The 20,969-nt window shown below is 45.6% G+C and overlaps 1 protein-coding gene and 1 pseudogene across 1 annotated transcript in view; both read left to right on the top strand.

Annotated features, from left to right (window-relative positions):
- Window positions 1–3,606, top strand: part of LOC141270802 (uncharacterized) — a 56,423-nt gene extending 52,817 nt beyond the window's left edge. The window contains exons 3-4 of the mRNA XM_073680911.1: window positions 2,457–2,867; window positions 3,037–3,606. Of these exons, the coding sequence (XP_073537012.1) occupies window positions 2,457–2,867; window positions 3,037–3,606 (981 nt within the window). The remainder of the gene's footprint in view (window positions 1–2,456; window positions 2,868–3,036) is intronic.
- LOC141273593 (cytochrome c oxidase subunit 5B, mitochondrial-like) lies at window positions 1,577–17,732 on the top strand (annotated as a pseudogene).
- Window positions 17,733–20,969: the final 3,237 nt, after the last annotated feature.

Below are 20,969 nucleotides of genomic sequence, written 5' to 3'. Positions count from 1 at the left end.
CCGCAAGTAAAAATGCATCAAAAGCGCGTGTAAAATCAGCATGCGTTTTTACTGCCAAGGACATGCAGAAATGCTGCGGAAAATTTCAGCTTCATTTCTGCACCGTGGGCACATAGCCTATCACTGGGCTCTGAGGTTTAGTTGGTGCAGAAAGGGGCAGCAGCAGAAACCCACAATAACAAACACCAAGAGCAGCGGCAGAGAGTCACCGCTGGACCTGTGGAGGGTGAGTAGAGCGCATTTTGCTTGTTTTTTAAATAAACTGCAGCTGGGGAACAGAGGTCTTCCAAATCTGGAATACCCATTTAACCTCTGGAAGCCTCGGGGGTAAACAAATAATTCTCAGAAAATCCTTTTCACCAAAAGTCCTGGCAGCACCCCAGGCAAAAACTATAGTACCCCATTATAATAGTCCGCCCGGCACCACTGGGCTCTGTCCTGCGTCGTATCTCTCAGGCTTTGGCTATAAACAGAAATGACAAAACTATGTCTTTTTTGGAAGCGGAAAATCCAATGAGATTTTCCGGAGGAATTTGCGTTGCTTTTTCTCTTTGTTTTGGGGTTGTTTTCTTGAAGCGTTATTGAAGTATTTTCTCCTTATGGTCTTTTGCAGCCTGTGACAGTGTCGAGTTTGGAGAAGCTTCCATGAGAATCCGCCTCACAGAAGTGACGTTAATTATTATTATTTTTTATTTTGTGCAGTGAGGTTTTTAATGTTTAGTCAGAAAAACTCTCAAAATAATTCACAATATGAACAGCCGTGTGGATATTCCACAGCAATGAATATGAGGAGTAGTCAGAGTATCTGAAGCAGTTTTTTACGTGGATTTTGGAGTGGATCTGACACAATATCCATGTAGAAAACTGTGTGTGAACTTCGCTCAAGGTAGATAATAAAGAGGTTGTCTCCACGTTGATCTTCAGCACCCCGATCCCCATCCTCCCGACTTCTGGTTGCCCGGTTGCCGATGCTGTCCTGCTTGATTGACAGGTCAGACATGTGGCAATGTAGCATTGCTGAACCCAAATGGTGCACCCTCCGATGCTGACACATGAGGCATCTTTACCGCTGCAGCCCCGGAGAGTGCAGGGTACTAAATCCGGGCAGCCTCAAATCAGTGTGTACAAGCTCTATAGAAAACAGCTTGTAAGCGCTGCACTCCTAGCACAGCAGTGGCCGGTAACCTAGGCAACGAGCAGTAAACAAAACTAAAATTCCTCCTCTCCTTGAGAATGAAAAGGATTTTTTAAAAACAAGTAAATCACAAAGCTGCTGCTTTTTATAAACAATTCTTCCCATTGATGAGGTCACTTTTATTGGGCGGCTACTACTAGAGAACAAATGGCGTTTCCACCTGTCATTGACTCCCTTTACATGTGGTAATTAAGCACCAGCAATAACCCCGCGGGTACAGCACATTACGGCCATATACGGAGATGACACGGCCTCTCTGCTCGCTGCCTTGTTACGGTGCACCCCTCCGCTATGCGCTTGGTATGGTCCCGGGTATAAATGCGCACTGCCCCGCGCCCTGGACGCTGTAGTGGCAGCTGTCGGCTGTGAGGTGCAGCAGTCATGGCTTCTTGGAGGTTTCTCAGCTCGTCCGTCGCGCTGTGCCCCGGAGTGCAGGGACCGTGTGCCTCAGCAGACCATGCGTCAGAGCAATGAGCGCTGGAGGTGGGTATGACAGCCATGGTGGACTGTGGCCGCCTCCTGTGTGTGGTGTGAGGACTGCTGTGTATTAAGGCCCTGTCACACATAACGAGATCGCTAGCGAGATCGTTACTACGTCACAGTTTTGAGATCGCTGGAGAGATCGTTCGGGAGCCGTCAAACATGTATAACTTGCCAACGATTTCGGCCGCCCCAGCGATCTAACTAACGATCTCGTTGGTCGCTGGGACGCTGTCACACAGCAGCTATTTCAACGATCCACACTCAACGATACACACTTTGAGGGACTGTACTGTGACAGAAAGGCGTGCATAAAATTACCTTTCCGCGCCCACTCATCTCCGATTGGTGGACGCTACTGCGTTCTGATTGGCGGCCGGGTTTTTAAAAAAGGCGACGTTGGGGCAATTCCGCTCCCTTGTTCCTATCTGCGCTCTGCTTTCGGATCATAGCAGTGTTCTCCGGGCAAGTTTCGTCCATCTGGGATTTGTTGAAGCCTTGTCAGCGTCCTGATTTTTGGATCCTAGTTGCGTTCTACTGCTGTGATTCCATTCATTTGTGGATTTTCTTCAGCTGTGACTGAACATTGACTTTTGGGTTCTTCAGGCACTGTATCGCTTTGTTTCCACGGTAAGTTATTTTAGTGGATTTTTATCACACTCAATAAGTATACATTTGCTTATACATTGGAGGCCATTTTTAGTCAGCAAATGGTGTGTAGTACTTTTTACTTTGTTTTAAAATGTTTCATGTATGCTCACTGTATTGCTATCCTTTTCAGATGGCTTTCAAAAGTGAAGAGTTTGTGAGGGAAATGATTGACCTGTACCGCTCCCTGCCGTGCCTTTGGCAAATAAAATCAACAGACTACTGCAATAGAGAGAAAAAGAGGGAGGCCTACCAGCAATTGATTTCCCTCTTTAAAAGGCATGGCCCCAACGAGAAGGTGGATGAAGAGCTGGTGAAGAGAAAGATCCAGGGTCTACGCACCGTATATAAGAAAGAACTCAACCGGGTGGAGAAATCAAAGAAGTCAGGTACCGGCACAGATGAGGTTTATGTGCCGACATTATGGTATTATGATTTGCTTGCCTTCACCCGTGACCAGGAGCTACCTCGGCGAATGGCGTGTACGATGCGGCCGACCCCGGAAGAAGACCCCGACATACGGACTGACTCCCCTGTTGAAGATGTAAGTACCTTCTTTGCTTCCCTGTAAATAGCATTTATACTTTCAATGTACATGCCATAGTTTAGCCGCCCCTCATATTTGTTTTTTAGTGCACGTGTACCCATGCTGGTCATAACATACCTGCTGGATGTTGTAACCAAATCTTAACTTTAATTTTGTGTTCCCACAGCACCATCGGCAAGATGACGACATCTCGGCTACGGAACGTGGTATGGAGGAGGCGAGTGTTATGTCAAGGAATGAGGAACCTATGGCATCGGTGAATGAAGACCCTATGGCCTCTACAAGTGAAGACCTTGTGCCTCGGCGACAGAGAAAATCAAGGAAAAGAAAGGCCAGCTTGCCGCCATCGCCAGGTCTAGTATCTCTGGCGAACAAGATTCTACTTCTGCAGACCCAGGCCAAGCGGGACAGCTTTGCAACATATGCTGGCGAGAGACTACAGAGGCTGGATGACCGACAGAGGGCGCATGCAGAAAGGGTCATGTTTGAGACTTTAAATAAAGCGGCAGCCGGTGAACTTAATGAAACGTCTACTGTACATACTCTGATTGACCCTGGCCATTTTCAACAACATTCTTGGACCCATAGGCCGGACCCACTTCACAGCACACCAGTGCAGAGGATCCGGCGTCCACAAAGCCTTGCCCCCCCCCCACAGTATCCCATGTGTTCTGATTCTTTTGTTTCCCCCAGGCACGGATACACAAATACAGGTAATCGATATGAAGAACTGTAGTGATGTTTCATTTCAATTTTTTTTTATCATTTTGTAAATATTGTTAATTTAATACTTATTTAAATTGTTAAAATTGTTTATATTTTTGTTTGTTTATAAAAAAAAGTTTTATTGTCCTCTTTTTTAACTTTACCCCTGCCCTCTGATCTCACCCTGATTGAAATAAAAATGTTTTTTGGTTGCCTTATTTTCTGCTTTACCTCTTCCCGAGGGTGGGACCCCTCACCCCTGCCCTCCGATCCCTTCCCAATCTCCGTTCCCTCCCCTCCATTCTCTACCGTCTATTCCCATCCCTGCTCTCCGCTGGTGATCACCTCCTCCCCTTCTCCTCCTCCGGCTCCAGGCTTTATCACCTGTCTTCTGTCTTCTCCCTGTGTCCTCTGGTCTTCTTCACAGCTGGTTTTCTTCCCCTCCTCTTCCTACTTCCCTTCTTTTAGTCTTTGGGGTCATAGTCATGGTGCACGGTATGGCAATGATCTGCCATACCATGCACCATGAGTCTGACTCAGATTATAGGTTGTATATACTAGATTCTTGATAGGGCGTTGATCCAGGGAACTAGTCTGATTGCCGTATGTGGAGTCAGGAAGGAATTTTTTTTCCCAAAACGGAGCATGGTTTTTTTTTTCCTTCCTCTGGATCAACATGTTAGGTCTTCCTTATAGTTTTCATACTATGTTCCTATTCTTTCCTCTTCTCTCTTCTTCTTGAATTAGCTGGCATCTGTGAAAGCCGACTTCAGACGGCTTTCCTGCCCCCACACAACTTCAGCTAATAATATCAATAAGTAGGCGGCAATGAAAGCCGACTTCAGACGGCTTTCCTGCCCCTACACTACTTCAGCTGATAACATCAATTAGTAGACAGCTATTAAAGCCGACTTCAGATGGCTTTCCTGCCCCCACACAACTTCAGCTGATAATATCAATAAGTAGGCGGCAATGAAAGCCGACTTCAGACGGCTTTCCTGCCCCTACACTACTTCAGCTGATAACATCAATTAGTAGACAGCTATTAACGCCGACTTCAGACGGCTTTCATGCCCCCACACAACTTTAGCTGATAACATCAATTTGCAGGCGGCTATTAAAGCCGACTTCAGACGGCTTTCCTGCCCCCACACAACTTCAGCTGATAACATCAATAAGTAGGCGGCAATGAAAGCCTACTTCAGACTGCTTTCCTGCCCCTACACAACTTCAGCTGATAACATCAATAAGCAGGAGGGTGTGAAAGCCGACTTTGGAGTGGGCTTTACTGCCCCTGCACTGCTTGTTAGGCAGTATCACACAGGATAGGATTAGATACACAACCCGTCAGGCAGTATCACACAGGATAGGATTAGATACACAACCCGTCAGGCAGTATCACACAGGATAGGATTAGATACACAACTCTTTAGGCAGTATCACACAGGATCGGATTAGATACACAACCTGTCAGGCAGTATCACACAGGATAGGATTAGATACACAACTCTTTAGGCAGTATCACACAGGATAGGATTAGATACACAACCCGTCAGGCAGTATCACACAGGATAGGATTAGATACACAACTCTTTAGGCAGTATCACACAGGATAGGATTAGATACACAACCCGTCAGGCAGTATCACACAGGATAGGATTAGATACACAACTCTTTAGGCAGTATCACACAGGATAGGATTAGATACACAACCTGTCAGGCAGTATCACACAGGATAGGATTAGATACACAACCCGTCAGGCAGTATCACACAGGATAGGATTAGATACACAACCCGTCAGGCAGTATCACACAGGATAGGATTAGATACACAACCCTTTAGGCAGTATCACACAGGATAGGATTAGATACACAACCCGTCAGGCAGTATCACACAGGATAGGATTAGATACACAACTCTTTAGGCAGTATCACACAGGATAGGATTAGATACACAACCCGTCAGGCAGTATCACACAGGATAGGATTAGATACACAACTCTTTAGGCAGTATCACACAGGATAGGATTAGATACACAACCTGTCAGGCAGTATCACACAGGATAGGATTAGATACACAACCCGTCAGGCAGTATCACACAGGATAGGATTAGATACACAACCCGTCAGGCAGTATCACACAGGATAGGATTAGATGTAACAAAGTGTAGACAATAGTGGATATAAACTAATTTTTTTTTATAAAAATATAAAAAATATAACCAACCAAATAATATCAACTACATAACAAAAAAGAATTTATTGGCTGCCGTGACGGTCATGGGCTGCCACAAATCTTGCCAGCATCACTCCGTGCTGGTGGATCTCTTCACTCAGTCTCCGTTGTGACGCCAGGAGATCTTGTAGTGTTGGGATTTCTACGGAGGTAATAGTTAAACTTAAAAGTCCAATAATTCTGTACATTCATCAAATTAAGGCTATGTGCCCACGATGCACCACACCCGGGTACCATCCACACATTAGAACGCGCTAATTACGCAAGTACAGATGCAGTATTGCGGAATTGGCGCATTATAATGCAAGTCAATGGCGGCGCAAAAAAACCACCTTATGCAAAATAATTGGTAGTGCTGCGTTTTTTTCCGCAATGATAATGTGCAGCGGAAATTTCCGCAGCATGTGCACAGCACATGCGGATTATCATTGGGGAACATGGCAGACCTTCTACCATGCGCTTTTAATGCGTTTCCACAGCAGCAAAAACGCTGCAGAAACACCTTAAAAAACGCATCGTGGGCACACAGCCTATCAGGTACATGTTTGGTATTTAACACTTACGGTTTTCAGGTTGCTCGGATGATGACGAGCTTAAGGACCACCCCGATCCCCTGGCACCACCGGCTAGAGAAAGACACAACACTTAATAGTACATGACAGCCCTAAACTTTCCAAGTTGTATGGACCGTATTTTATGTCAAAGCATTACCGAAAGATGAAGCTGCACCTATATCACGGAGTGATGCTGGCGAGCTGGCAGAGGAATGCTGCTGGGGCTCCAGGGCTGGAGGTGACTCCCTTGGGGGCTCTGGGGCTGCAGGTGCTGGAAAACAAATAACATTAGATACCTAAGGTGATTGCAGTTGTAACTAATGTGCTGCCATGTATTGTGTTAACATATTTTAAAACCACTCACCACTGCGGGGCAGGGACCGTGACCGGATGCTGACGATTCGGTCGGCAGACCTATATTTCAGGTCCGCCAGCTTTTTACGGATTTGGGTAGCAGAGCGCTGCACCCCAAATCTCCGGACCAGGCCCCGACCGATCCTCTGCAGCACCGCCTGCTTATGGAGCACTGGATGCTCAGAGTGCACATGGCACTCATAATCAAGTGCATCCAGGTGCTCCACAAGGTAGCACACCTCAGCATCACCCCAAGGAGATGCCCTGACCCTGGATGCCATAATGCTCTTAATAAGCTAGGCCGCAACTACGTCGTTAGACTCGCCCACGACGCATGAACGTCGGTAACCACGCCCACGACGCATGAACGTCGCCAATAAACCCGCGGTTTATTAGAGAACCCTATTGTGACTTGAATTATTAGCGTGTCGGACTAGAGACGCTGTATTGATAATGCGACATCTGTAGAACGCAGCAGTGTCTCTATTGTGACGGTCACACAGGAACACTGGTGTTTAGGTGGTTTTATGTAGAAATATGTATCTATATTTTTATGTCGGTATGCATACTTCTGTGTCTGTGAGTATGTGTGTGTATAGCTGGTTATCTGTATATAAGTGTGGATATGGGTGTAGATTTTTATGTATCTGAATATGTATGTGTATATGGATGTGTATATGGATGTATACATACGAGTACAACAGTGGCGTACCGCCATTGGTGGCAGGCCACATAACTGCTATGGGGCCCGTGGCCGTAGGGGGCCCGTGAGCCAGCGGACCCCATAGCAGTCTCCCCCATTCTGTACCCCACGCTCCTCTGTTTGATTGCCGCCACCGCCCACTGCCACTGTGTTCAGACATGGCCAACACCTTTAATTGTGCTTGAGTGGGCCCTGCTGCGGCATTACTACAAGGCACAGCCGCACAACACACTACACGCAGCCATTACTGAGTACAGTGCCGGTGGGTGGCGGTTAATCAAACAGCGGCGCGGCAACGCTGCTACGATGCACCACGCTGTGTCAGACAGTGGAGCTGCCAGCTGCTGTCGTGATGAGAGAGACGCGCTGCAGAGACTGAAGCAGCGGGGAATACGGAGTGGTAAGTATGTATTTATATATTTTTGTAAATCAGTCAGTACTGATAATACTGGAGGACTGGGGCTGCCTTTTACCCTATGGGGGGCTGCATTATACTGTGTGCTCTCCCATCCTGGTATACAGGGCTGCGGAGTCGATAAGCCAAACCGACTCCTCAATTTCCATTACTCCGACTCCACCTCCCTCATACATGGCTCATGTGATACATTAGGGTCATTACACTGTGCATGTGGAGGCTAAAAAGGAGGAAGTCACCATCGGGGTATCATACTGTGTTAAGGGGGACACTTTTGTTGGCATCACATTTTTATGGGGCTATGAAAGAGTAATTTAGGAGTTCAGAAAGGAAGAAAGGCTGGAAGGTTGTGGGATCTGCTCTTCTGTGTCCCCAACAATTATTTCCTTTTTTTTTTTTTTTTTTTTTTTTTGTGGGGGGGTCCCAATTATAACTTCTGCTATGAGCTCCCATGATTCCTATGTCCGCCCCTGGAGTACACGTATGTGTATACGGGCCCTTACTATTGAAACAATGATAAACAAATCTTTTGCAAAGTTAAACACAGTTTATTACACAAATCAATACAAAACTGAAAGTAGTGTATAATTGTCAGTAGTTGCCCACTATAAGTTCTGATGTTGCCAAGTAACAGCACCAGGACCGTTAAAATACTGGCAGTAGTTGTCGCGGCTGGTCTTCGCATCCTGGGTGTTTCTGCCATATCCCACTGGTTGAAGGCCTGCAATTGCAGGATCGTTTGAACGCCATTCACCGAGCTCCACTTCCCCATTGGCTAGGTCCACAGAGTCCACGAAGCCAGGCGGACAGTACGTAATTGCATCACGTCGACGAAGAAAGTTGTGAAGTGTGCAACAGGCCAAAACAACAGAGTCTATTGATGTAAGCTTCATGTTAATTGGCGTGTGAAAAACTCTGAAGCGGTTGGCCATGATACCGAAGGCATTTTCGACAACACGACGTGCCCTTGACAAACGATAATTGAAAATTCTTCTTTCCTGGGTAAGACTTTTTTGGGGGAACGGTTTAATAAGATTGGGATGAAGTGGGAAGGCTTCATCGCCGACAAAAACAAAATTAAGGTTACCTGTAGTCTTTGAGTTGGGAGGCAAGTGTAGGTCACACTTGTCCAATCGCTCTCCAAAAAGTGTGTGCTCTAAAACACCACCATCAGAAACCCTGCCGTTCATGCCAACATCTACATTTATAAATTCGTAATTGGCATTAACAAGGGCCATCATGATGATGCTGAAATAGCCCTTATAATTATAAAAATAGGATCCGCTATTTGGTGGCTGAGTGATTCGGACATGTTTCCCGTCCAAAGCCCCACCACAGTTAGGGAACTGCCACAGCTGCTCAAAATCAGAGGCAATCTTTTTCCATTCCTCCTCCGTGTTGGGAAACTGTATGTAACTACGTAGACTGTGGTAAATTGCATTACATGTCTCCGGGATTAGAACACTGAGCATGGGCCTTGAAATGGCTGCAGAAAAATGCAAGTCTTGGAGTGAGCGTCCGGTGGCCAGGAATCTCAGTGTGACTGCCAATCTTTCATCTGCCGGAATGGCAGCACGCATCGCTGTATCCTTCCGTTGAATACGTGGCGTAACTCGTTCCAATAACTCTTTAAAAGATTCCTCTGACATCCTCAGATAGTTGCGGAAATCATGAGGATTCTTCTCCTGAAGCTCTCTTACAAGTTGCATGTGGGACAATTCAGACCTCTTCTGCAGCCACTCTCTGGTCCACATGCGACGCTTTCGTTTGGAACGCCTCTGTAGCTCTCATGCCTCATCTTGACGCCGAGCTTCCTCAACCAGCAATGCAGCAACCACAATAGCACACTGCCCGTCGTCCATGATGTGCAAACTGCAAACATAACATGAAAAGATGAGAACACTTTCAACAAAACAATTAACAGAAGTATTGAAACTGTATATAAAAAATATCATGGAAAACCATATTCCATTCTGTTAGTGAGCATGACAGAAAATGCGCTGTGTGGGTGCATGTGCATGAGACCCCTAAAATATCTGCCCATGCAAAAGCATACATATATATATATACAAATAGAAGCCAAGCCCTCCCTCCCTGAAAAGCAAAGATAACAGATAATTAGTAAATGTGTGATAAAAGATTAAAAAATGGAAACGCATCTGAGACCTCAAACAATACCTACCTTACTAAAGATGTCTGATATGTTCAAAGCGGAGTCACAGCTGGAGAACGCTGCAATGATCCGCAAAAATCAGCACTAGTCCAATGAACGGATATTAGCAGCCCGGAGAACTCTGGTAGGATCTGCAATAAGCACGAGGTCAGAAACAAAGGACGGAATCGCTATTCTGTTGCCTTCTTTATGCGCGTCCGGAAATGAGAACGCCGTAGCGACCACCAATCGGGGACGAGGGGCGCGGAATAGTCCAATTTATACACGCCTACGTGTCTCAGTTCTGAATCGCTGGACGAGGTCGTTGGCTAGGTGTCAAATACAGCGATGCACACTGCCCAGCGGGAGTGCAACGACCCAGGAATGGTCCAGGGAGCTTTGTAACGATCAACGATCTCGCAGCAGGGGCCTGATCGTTGCTACCTGTCAAACGTAGCGAGATCGCTAGCGATGTCGCTGTTGCGTCACAAAACCCGTGACGTATCAACGATCTCGCTAGCGATCTCGTTATGTGTGACAGGGCCTTTACTAGGTGTGAGGCTGGAGTGTGCGGTGTCCCCTGTGAAGGGCATAGGACGGGACAGTGTATGTGACTTTGCAGCAGTGTAGTAATGTGCGCCGCCCATCAGCACGTACTCACTGCTCCAGTGACAGCAGGTGACACCCAGGACTGTGACCTTGTGCACGGGGTCTGCCAAGCCCCTGCACAGGTTACACTTCCACTACTGTACCCTCTGTACAGACTGAATTGTCACACAGCTCTGCTGGCTATTGTCCTCTGTTATCAGCCACTTTCAGGTCACTTTGTTTTTTCTTTGTAGTATTCTTGCTATGATCTGTCCTTTTTGTGTCTTTTCTGTTTAGGTATCCCCACTGATGAGGAGTAGGCGACGGGCCTGGAGAGGAAGGTCCTGAACGCTTTGAAGAAGGGAGAGGTATATGACCTAATGAAGATAATTAAGACTGAAATGTACAACTGGGGATGCTAGAGTGCTACTCCCCTCCATTAGAGTGCTACTCCCCTCCATTAGAGTGCTACTCCCCTCCATTAGAGTGCTACTCCCCTCCATTAGAGTGCGTCTAGGACCAGGCTGAGCCATGTTCACACACTTATATCTTACTCCTTGTGTTTACTGTTTGTTTTTGTTTTTTTTACAATTTTCTTGTATTGTGCCAAGTAGTGGACAAACCCTCCTTACTATATCCCTCAGTGTAAAATGGAAACAAACTCCCCTCCTGTGCGGGTGCCATTCTAGCAATGTGAGTGCTGGGTCTCCCTGGTCTCCCATGATATTTGTATACCGTGTGAGTGCTGCAGCCAGTCTGCTGCTAATGGGCCACTGTTCTCACACTTTCCTCTGATGTCCAAAGTTCATCTCCAGGAAGTGTGAGCGAAGCAGCCTGTTAGCGGCTGCTGATTATTCCATATGGGACCGGGAGACCTATTGCTGACACTGTTGGAACGACGCTGGTGTGAAACTGGAGTTTGTTTTATACCGGGTAATACAGCCTTTAAGAAAGGGGTTGTCAAGTCTTTGACAAACCTTTTAATATCCTTGTGTGTTTAGAGGAACAAACATTGGCTTTGCCCACTTCTCAAAGTTGTCTAAGCTGGCTGGGACACACATGTGTCAAGAAACTATTTGCTTTCAGCAACAAAAAGTTGTGCAAAAATGTAGCGAGATTCCAGGTTTTACAGTAGAAACCTGGTGACACTTGATGAGTCTGGGACAAAGTGAAACTGGCTGAAGAGGGGTCCCCGTCTTCAGATGCATCTGTAGGTCTTGTGCTTGTGATGTAAAGTTTGGGTCCTGGTGACATCCCCTATACTTTATTGGTGTAGCTGCTAGTCACACCCCGGTGTATATGGGGCATTATTAGTGACCTGCTAGACAGTCTAGCCACAGGGAACACACATCTGGTCACTTCTGTGTTCTGTAGTCATGCTTCCCAGGTCCTATTTCTTCGCGCTTTTTTATTTAATCCCTTATATAGCGCCTTTAATTCCGAAGCACTTTACCGACATTATCACTGACCCCATTGGGGCTCATAATCTAAATTCTCTATCAGTATGTCTTTGAAGTTTGGGAGTAAATTAGATGAAACCCACGCAAACACAGGGAGAACATACAAACTCCTTGCAGATGTTGTCCTTGGTGGGATTTGAAGCCAGGACCCTATTACAGAGTGGGGAACTAGGAGAAACTGGATACTTTTTCCAGCGTATAAAACAGGATGGGATATGTAGTCTAGGAATGATGGCCGTATCCACAAATAGGCATGAGAAGAATTTTTTTATTATTATTATTTATTTATTTTACTATGACCTAAAAACTAACAGGCAGGTAGTTGCTAACTGTCTGTCTGTGCCTGGTGTCTGTCTCTGCCAGCACAGAGCGGTCAGACTGCTCCTGCTGGCGATTCAGCGGCTTCCACGGACGTCTTGTCAACAGAGCAGCTTCTTCTCTTCTGCTCTGTTGACAGCCAGCTTCCTTTTCCCAAAGTAAAAATAAAATGGCCCTGGACAACCCATTTAATGATACTTTGGCAGCATCGTTTAATAACGTTGTTCTACCTTGCTTCTCACTGTGAAGGACTCCAAACATCTGTCATGTGGCAACAACTCAAGGGGTAATGCCACCAGATTACTTTTTTTACGTTCTTTCTCATGCACCCTCTCCACAGGTCCTCAGTGCATATGGATGTCATAAAGCAGAATGGGGTGCTAACCATGTACCCATCACTTTAGACATCATAGTGGGGAGGAAGGGTTTCTCCTGCTGTTGACATACTTGGCCTCCATTACATTGATCACTGCTGGCAGGAGTATTATAATAAGTTTGTCCTACGACAGCTTCTTTCCAGACCTTATTATAAGATGGTGGTCTTGCTTCAACACACGGTAAATAGTGCAGGTCTGAGATTAGGCAATGTACTGTATAGCTGTGCATGGGATATATTGTGCTGATTTCAGTGGATCAACCATGTAAGTACAGCAGTGCCTATCATGAGTTTCAGGCCTTGTTCCAGTTATTCCTTTGTTTCCAGGAGAAGTAAAGCAAATGACCGACCTCTTATACAAATGTGGATAAAGGTCAAAGTCCATAATGAGTCCTTTGCAGGAATCTCTCAGTGTATCTGGATTCATGACAAGACATTGCTAAATTATTTTGTTCAGTGTCTTTAAATAAACGTTTGTGTTCTTTACATATACAGGTGCATCTCACAAAATTAGAATATCATCAAAAATTTAATTTATTTCAGTTCTTCAATACAAAAGCTGAAACTGATATTATAGTCATTACAAACATAGTGATCTATTTCAAGTGTTTATTTCTTTTAATGTTGATGATTATGGCTTACAGCCAATGAAAACACAAAACTCATTATCTCAGTAAAGTAGAATAATTAACAAAAAACACCTGCAAAAGCTTCCTAAGCGTTTAAAAGGGTCCCTTAGTCTGTTTCAGTAGGCTCCACAATCATAGGGAAGACAGCTTACTTGACAGATGTCCAGAAGGCAGTCACTGACACAATCCACAAGGAGGATAAGCCACGAAAGGTCATTGCTAAAGAATCTGGCTGTTCAGAGTGCTGAATCCAAGCATATTAATGGAAAGTTGAGTGGAACGAAAGTGTGGTAGAAAAAGGTGCACAAGCAATCTGGATAACCGCAGCCTTGAAAGGCTTATTAACAAAAGGCCGTTCAAAAATTTTGGGGAGACTCACAAGGAGTGGACGGCTGCTGTAGTCATTGCTTCAAGAGCCACCACACACAGACGTATCCAGGACATGGGCTACAAGTGTCGCATTCCTTGTGTCAAGCCACTCATGACCAATAGACAACGCCAGAAGCGTCTTACCTGGGCCAAGGAGAAAAAGACCTGGATTGTAGCTCAGTGGTCCAAGGTGGTGTTTTCAGATGAAAGTAAATTTTGCATTTCATTTGGAAATCAAGGTCCCAGAGTCTGAAGGAAGAGTGGAGAGGCCACAATCCAAGCTGCTTGAGGTCTAGTGTGAAGTTTCCACAATCAGTGATGGTTTGGGGAGCCATGTCATCTGTTCGTGTAGGGCCACTGTCTTTTATCAAGACCAAGGTCAGCGCAGCCGTCTACCAGGAAACTTTATTGCACTTCATGCTTCCCTCTGCTAATAAGATTTTTGGAGATGGAAATTTCATTCTCCTGCAGGACTTGGTACTTCTGGCAGTGTGGACAGGTGCCAATACCTGGTTTACAAACAGTATCACTATGCTTGATTGGCCCGCAAACTCGCCTGACCTTAACCCCATAGATTCTCTATGGGGTATTGTCAAGAGGAAACATTTTTCAAGCTGTTATAAAGTATTCTAATTTACTGAGATAATGACTTTTGTGATTTCTTTGGCTGTAAGCCATAATCATCAACATTAACAGAAATCAACACTTGAAATAGATCACTGTTTGTAATGACTCTATATAATGAGTTTCACTTTTTGTATTGAAGAACTGAAATAAATACATTTTTTGATATTCTAATTCAGTGAGATGCACCTGTAAGTGGTATAACACTTACAACTCATTTTGTCTTTTTAAGGATCCTTTTAATGTCCTCAAGCCAAAATCCTATGCAGGAACCAAAGAGAATCCACACATTGTGCCACCAGTCAATAAGCAGAGACTTGTGGGCTGCATATGTAAGTTTCTTTGCTACACGTTTCATTTCAGTGTAAAACTTATAGAAAGGGTGATTAACCCCTGAAAGCTGTACAGATTTGTCATGAGCACATGTCACTTTGGGCTGTGTGCCAGATATGTACACCATGCCAATTAACCCATCAGATACCACAGTCAATCACAACAGCAGCATCTAAGTGGTTAAAAGGGAGAATACTCACTCTTTAACACTATCTGCTCATCGCGATTGTAATCGTGGGTGCCAATAGTTTGCATTGCACCCTGAGGTCATCAGATGACCTCGGGGTACAGTGGCCTGTTGGACCCTCTTTATGGCAGTGTCTAACAGACTGAGTCAGTGAAAATCTAACAGGTCTCATGCACTGTATTGTGAGTACTACGTGAGTACTGCAGTGTATGGGACCAGGAATTGGTGAGAAATGTTCATGTTCCACAGTGGTACTAGGTTAAAGTAAAAGGATTAAATAAAGTATAATTACTCTTAACTTTCCCACAATGAAAAATCCCCCACCTAGCTCTTGTGGTAAATAAGTTTCAGCTTCTAGAATATGGCGATGCAAAAACAAATTAATGTTTGTAAAATATTGTTTTTAGTGTGCAGAAGTAGCAAAGCATAAAGAGCTAAAACTGGTATCCTTATAATCATACTGAACCAAACAATAAATCATTCTTACTACTAATAGCTTTTACCACACAGTGAACCACATAAAAATATATAAAACCAATAACTGAATTGCTGTTCTTTGTTTTTTTGTTCATCCTGCATCTGTGTAAAAAATGATCAAAAGAATGTTCTGTATCCCAAAATGGTACTTAAAAAAGGATCAAACTCCTCCTGCAAAAATAAGCTCTCGTACAGCTCTTGGCCAGATAAGTTGTTGCTCTCAGAATGTAGACCAAAATTTTTTTTTTTATAAATCTGACATCGCTGTAAATGTATTGAACAGAATAATAAAGCAGTCTTATCACTTATACCACACGAAAATTGCGTAAAATTTAAAAACTATTTTACTGCTGTTTTTGTTCATTCTGATTCCCAATAATCTGAATAAGGCTCGGTTCACATTTATCCTGCGCTCTCCACTGAGCACTTGCGTCTGGGTTTCAGTGTAAATTCCCCAAAAAATGTGATTCAGATAGAACCCCCAACTGAACCACTCGCTATAATGAGGCAGGTGGTCACTTTGGACTCCATCTGGACTGTGTTCCACCAAAGTCCCATCAGTTTAGGTGTCTTTTTAGCGCACAAGTGTGGGTGACCACTGTTCTGTGCATGTCTCAAGATGGATACCACCGGAACAGATGCCAAACTGAGTCCAAAGTGTCTCCACCTGCCTCATTATGGAGAGCGGTTGCATTGGGGGGTTTCATCTAAATCACATTTTTGTAGGATTTACACGGAAACTCCAGCGTAAGTGCTTAGTGTAGAACACAATAATATGATCCCAGCCTTCTATTGAAAACAAGGGATGTCCCCCAAAATATTACCAATAAAACACTAACTTAGACCTGAGTGGAGTTTTGTGCAGGATATCTGTCACTGGAAACATAGGGGGTCCCACATTACTGGTAGAACAAAGACTCTTGAAAAGCGACGGATCCCAACCCATCAAATAAAATCCAGTGAAATCTGTGCTTCCAAATTCCCCTCCTTCTGAGCCCCCCTATGCCTAAACCACAGTAAGCGGCCACATGTTTGGCATTATTGTAGCTGGGAGAGTGCACTTAACAATTTACGGGGTGTATGTCTCCATAAGCTCAAGCTGGGCACAATATATGGGGCTACTACACTGTATGGGGGCACAATGTATGGGCATTTAAGTGGCAGATTTGCAATTCTCAAGGGGAAAAAAGCCTGGCGTGTATGTTGCAAAGCAAACTCCTGTGGGCCAAAATAGTTACTGCAGCTGTAGATGAATTCATTGAAAGGTGCAATTTCTAAAATGGGGTCATTTTGTGCGTTTTTCTATTGACACCTTCGGGGTTCCGCAAATGTCACCTGCAAAACTTGTGCACCAAATAGCGCTCCTTCCTTCTCAGCCCTGACGTGTGGCCTAACAGTAACTTCTGATGACATATGGGGCATTGCTGCATTTGGGAGAAATTGCTCAATAAATTATGGGGTCCAGTTTCACCTAATAACCCTTGTGTAAATGACAAACTTTCAGCTAATAAAAAATGTACAGTTCTACCACTAAAATGTTAGTTCCATGTCCCCATATCGCAAAATTCTGTGAGGCACCTGTGGGTTCAAAATACTCACTACACCCCTAGATGAATTCCTTAGGCAGTGGAGTTTCCAATATGGGGTCACCGGGGGGGTGTTCTGGCATTTCAGGGGCTTGGCTAATGGAGTCCACAATCTATTAAAACAAAGTCTGCGTTTTAAAAGCCAAGTAGCGCTCCTTCCCATCCGATCCCTCCGTGTGCTCAAATAGCAGTTTACACCCCCATATGGGGTACTACCACGTTTAGATATACTGGTCATACACACATCTAGAATAATGTACAAGACCATAAACTCACAGAAATCCGCTCAAAGGGATTGAATCTAGAAAACTGGTATAAAATACAAAAAAATATACTGTATAATTCCAATGGCCCTGCAATCACTCTTTACCTATTTATAGAAGTCCATATATTCCAGCCGCCTAAGCAATGCCTGTTCAGGTTCAGATAGTTGTGTATATTGTTGTTGAAAGTTCTAAGAGAAAATGCCATTATTTTTTAAAATGGTGGATATTGCAGCAGCATGATGAAGTCTGGCACCAATGTGAATTTTAAAGGACTCAGTTTGTAGTTGTACAATAAATTCAAGCACTGAAACATAACCTTTTATCATTTTCTTTCTTCCAGGTGAAGAAGATAATTCTCAAGTTATCTGGTTCTGGGCCCATGATGGGCAGGTAAATCGCTGCCCACAGTGTGGCTCTCACTACAAGGTTGTCCTTTATGAGCTTCCACACTGAAGAGGACTTGTATTACTATTGACAGCCATATGTTAAAAAGTTAAAAAATCTTTTATTAAATACTTGATATATTGTAATGTGTTTTATTTTCATTAGCATTGGTCGTGCATACAGAACAATACTTAAAAAAGCTAACGTTCTCCCATCCTTTGAATTGGAGTTGACAAAGGTCTGTAAGAATTTGGCAGTTTGGATGGGCAAGATGCGTTCTGTGGTCTGGATCTCCACTCTGGCTTCCACTAGTGGCTTCTGCAGGATAAATTATAGGAGTGGTTCGAAACTAATAAGGATTTTAATCCTAAATGTCTTTCTATTGTACTAATCTAATCGCTCTTCTAATTGACTTTAAGAAGTCACTGCTGTTCCCTCTTTAGTTTAACTTTTTTTTTTACCTACTTTGTTTTGATGACATTTTTTGAGAATCCCCAGAATCTCCTGGTTATCTGGGAGCCTTGGCTTGGTCACTGCCGCAGCCCCTGTCTCCACCCTGAAACACGGAGTCATCATTGACATCAGTTTCAGGGGTAGGGTTATTCCCTGCTGTACAGAGCATGTGACGGTTGTCCATTCTGACTCTGTATGAGCTTCCTTGTCACTGTGTAGTACTTTCAATGCACACAGTGTGCTCCCTCGCTAGCCCTAATGGGAAGAGACTAGCCGACAAGAGTGCACTTGGTGTGCATTGTAAGGTGAGGGGACATGCAGAGTACAGCAGGGACTGCCCACCCCCTGAAGCGGATGTCACTGACTCTTCATTTCAGGGTGGAGATAAACTGTTAAATTTTAAATAAAAACTCCCTTTTAGATAAGCTATTAGAATCTCACTACATAAAGATGACGCGCCCCTGGGCCTGCTGTGTCGCGCAGCGTCTCGCGCACGGGGGCTTACCCGGAACCGGATCAGATGAGGGTTGTAGTCTCCGAGTGGCGGGGACCCGGTCCGTGCCCAGGGAGTCAACTCAGTGTGTGGCAGTCTTGATAGATGTTATTTGAGTGTCGACTACGCCACCCGTTGATTTGCAGCTATGGAGCTGCCGCTGCAGGGCAGACCGCTGAGGCCGGTGTAGGATTGTGCAGCGTGATAGTATAACCCCCAACGGGAGGGGTATGGCCTCAGGGCAGCCGACGTGGAAGATGAGGGTAGCAGGAACCACTCAGAGACGGTGCGGTGTAATTCAGGGTCTTTACTGGTAACAACGATAGACCCTCCCGGAGTACTTGCTAGCGAACGGGGCCTGGTCAGTCCTTGAGCAGATGGGATCTCCCCTGGCCAGGCGGAGTTGTAGGCCTCCCAAACTGACTGTACTCTTCTGGCTACCTTGCTAGAAGCGGATATAAGTAGCCCACGTCCCTGAGTGTACCGTGTGGTGCTCACCCGTATGGCCGGTGACTCGGGGCCTTCTAATGGCTTCCGCTCCACGATGGCGGCGCTGGTCCCACGCGTGTGACCGTGCCTTCGGGTTTCTGGGCCTGAGGACCTGAAATCCCCTGCCGGTCGGCTTCTGCTGCTGGGTAAGAGTTAGTCCCCACAGCCTCGGACGCCGGGTCCGGTAAGAAAGCTTCTCAGTCAGGGCGAGCTCTGCAGCTGCCAGCCCCTGACTTGTAGTAGTATTGCTCCCACTGAGCTTCTGCTGTTTCTTCCTATGACTGTTTCTTGTCTCTACTCTCCTTGACTGACTAACCCTGCTTCAGCCCCGGGTTTATATAGGGGAAGGTCTTCCCCTCCCAAGACTGGGCAGGAGGTGTGGCATGCACAGGATCCCTGACCAAAGGACCTCCCACCTGCTCTCAGACATAACATTACATTACTGTGGGAAACCAGACCCCTGGGGTGCCACATTCCCCCTAGTGAAATTTAGTACTCCGGGACTAAACATATTTTAGAAAAACATAACAAGATATAACAACAATAATAGTACAATAAGAAGAAACACATAAAGGTGGTCACGGATATCCGTAACCGGGTGCAGTCTTTAAAGAAAGCAAGGTGTCCATTTCACCAAAACAGGGAGACGTAACCAGGTAGGGGTCTGTTCTGCCCTGAGTCCTTAACAGTCTTTAGTCCGTCCTGGGTTACGCTCCAACTATGTACACAGGATTCCTGGTAAATCCACCAAAGACTCCTATAAACAACTAGAAACACATAATTATACACAAGCAATAAGAAAAACAGGTAACCACAAATAAAACAACTTATACATTTCAAATCCTCCAACGTGCGGGTAACTGGCCTCTAGTGGCCCTAGTGGACCTACGGAGCTGACTGTCTAGCCCTTAACTACAGGGTGTAGGAGCTGTCAAGGGTAAACTGGGCAGCTGTCTACCGGCTCTTTGGCTCACTAGGGATATGGCAGGCTCACTGCAAGCAGAGGGTTGATCCTCCTGGTCTGCGGGTGTGGGGTCTTCTGCCTCCTGGACCGGCTGTTCTTCCAGCTCTACCTGTTGCTCCGTAGGTGCTTGGGATGCTGGTTGGAGGAAGGTGAGTACGGGTACCACAACTGCACCATTGACTTGAGTCCAAGACCGAGGGAAGTCCCCGAGCACAGTACTAACCATATCTTCCCTTTCCTCTACGGGTCGATGGTCTTCTTGTTCCTCTTCAGGGTTCCTCAGTTGTTCAGGACACTTCTTCAGGTGGTCCCGGGATACAATGGCTGTAGTTTCCCCTCCGTCTTTACTGATGGTACAAACCTTCGGGTTCTCGTGGCTTGAGGGCAGTACGGTGTACGGGTCCTTCTCCCACTGGTCGTCCAACTTGTGGAGCCGTCTCTTCCTCTTCAAGACCTGCTCTCCGGGTACCAGGGGAACAGCGGGAGCATACTGGTTGTAAGTTTTCTCTTGTCTTTCCCTAGCCTGACAGAGACTTCGCTCCACGCTCTCCTGTACTCTCCGGTACTGCTGCTGCCTCTCTGTGTCCCAGTCTGCTTCTGGTGAAGTGTCCTCGGGTGTCAGGACTCCCATTTCCAGGTCAACAGGTAACTTACCAGGTCTTGCCCTCATTAGGTAAGCCGGGGTACAGTTGGTGGAACCTACCGGGATGTGGTTGTATAGGTCCACCAGATCGGGCAGCTTCTCAGGCCACAGACTGCGTTCTTCCAGGGGCAACGTTTTCAGAAGATCCATTACCACCTGGTTCATTTTCGCACAAAGTCCATTAGTTTGCGGATGATAGGGTGTCGTCCTTATCTTCCGGCAGCCATACAGAGTGCAGAATTCTTGGAAGACCTCCGCTTCAAAGGCAGGTCCCTGGTCTGTCAACACTTGGTCCGGGTACCCGTGTGAACGGCAGAAATGCTGCTGGAAGGCTCTCGCTG

This window comes from Phyllobates terribilis, unplaced genomic scaffold, assembly GCF_046119375.1.
Source record: "Phyllobates terribilis strain yellow unplaced genomic scaffold, ASM4611937v1 Scaffold_5__5_contigs__length_657084704, whole genome shotgun sequence".
Classification (NCBI taxonomy): domain Eukaryota; kingdom Metazoa; phylum Chordata; class Amphibia; order Anura; family Dendrobatidae; genus Phyllobates; species Phyllobates terribilis.
The sequence above is the reverse complement of the archived record's forward strand: the minus strand, read 5'-3'. Positions and strand labels throughout refer to the sequence as shown.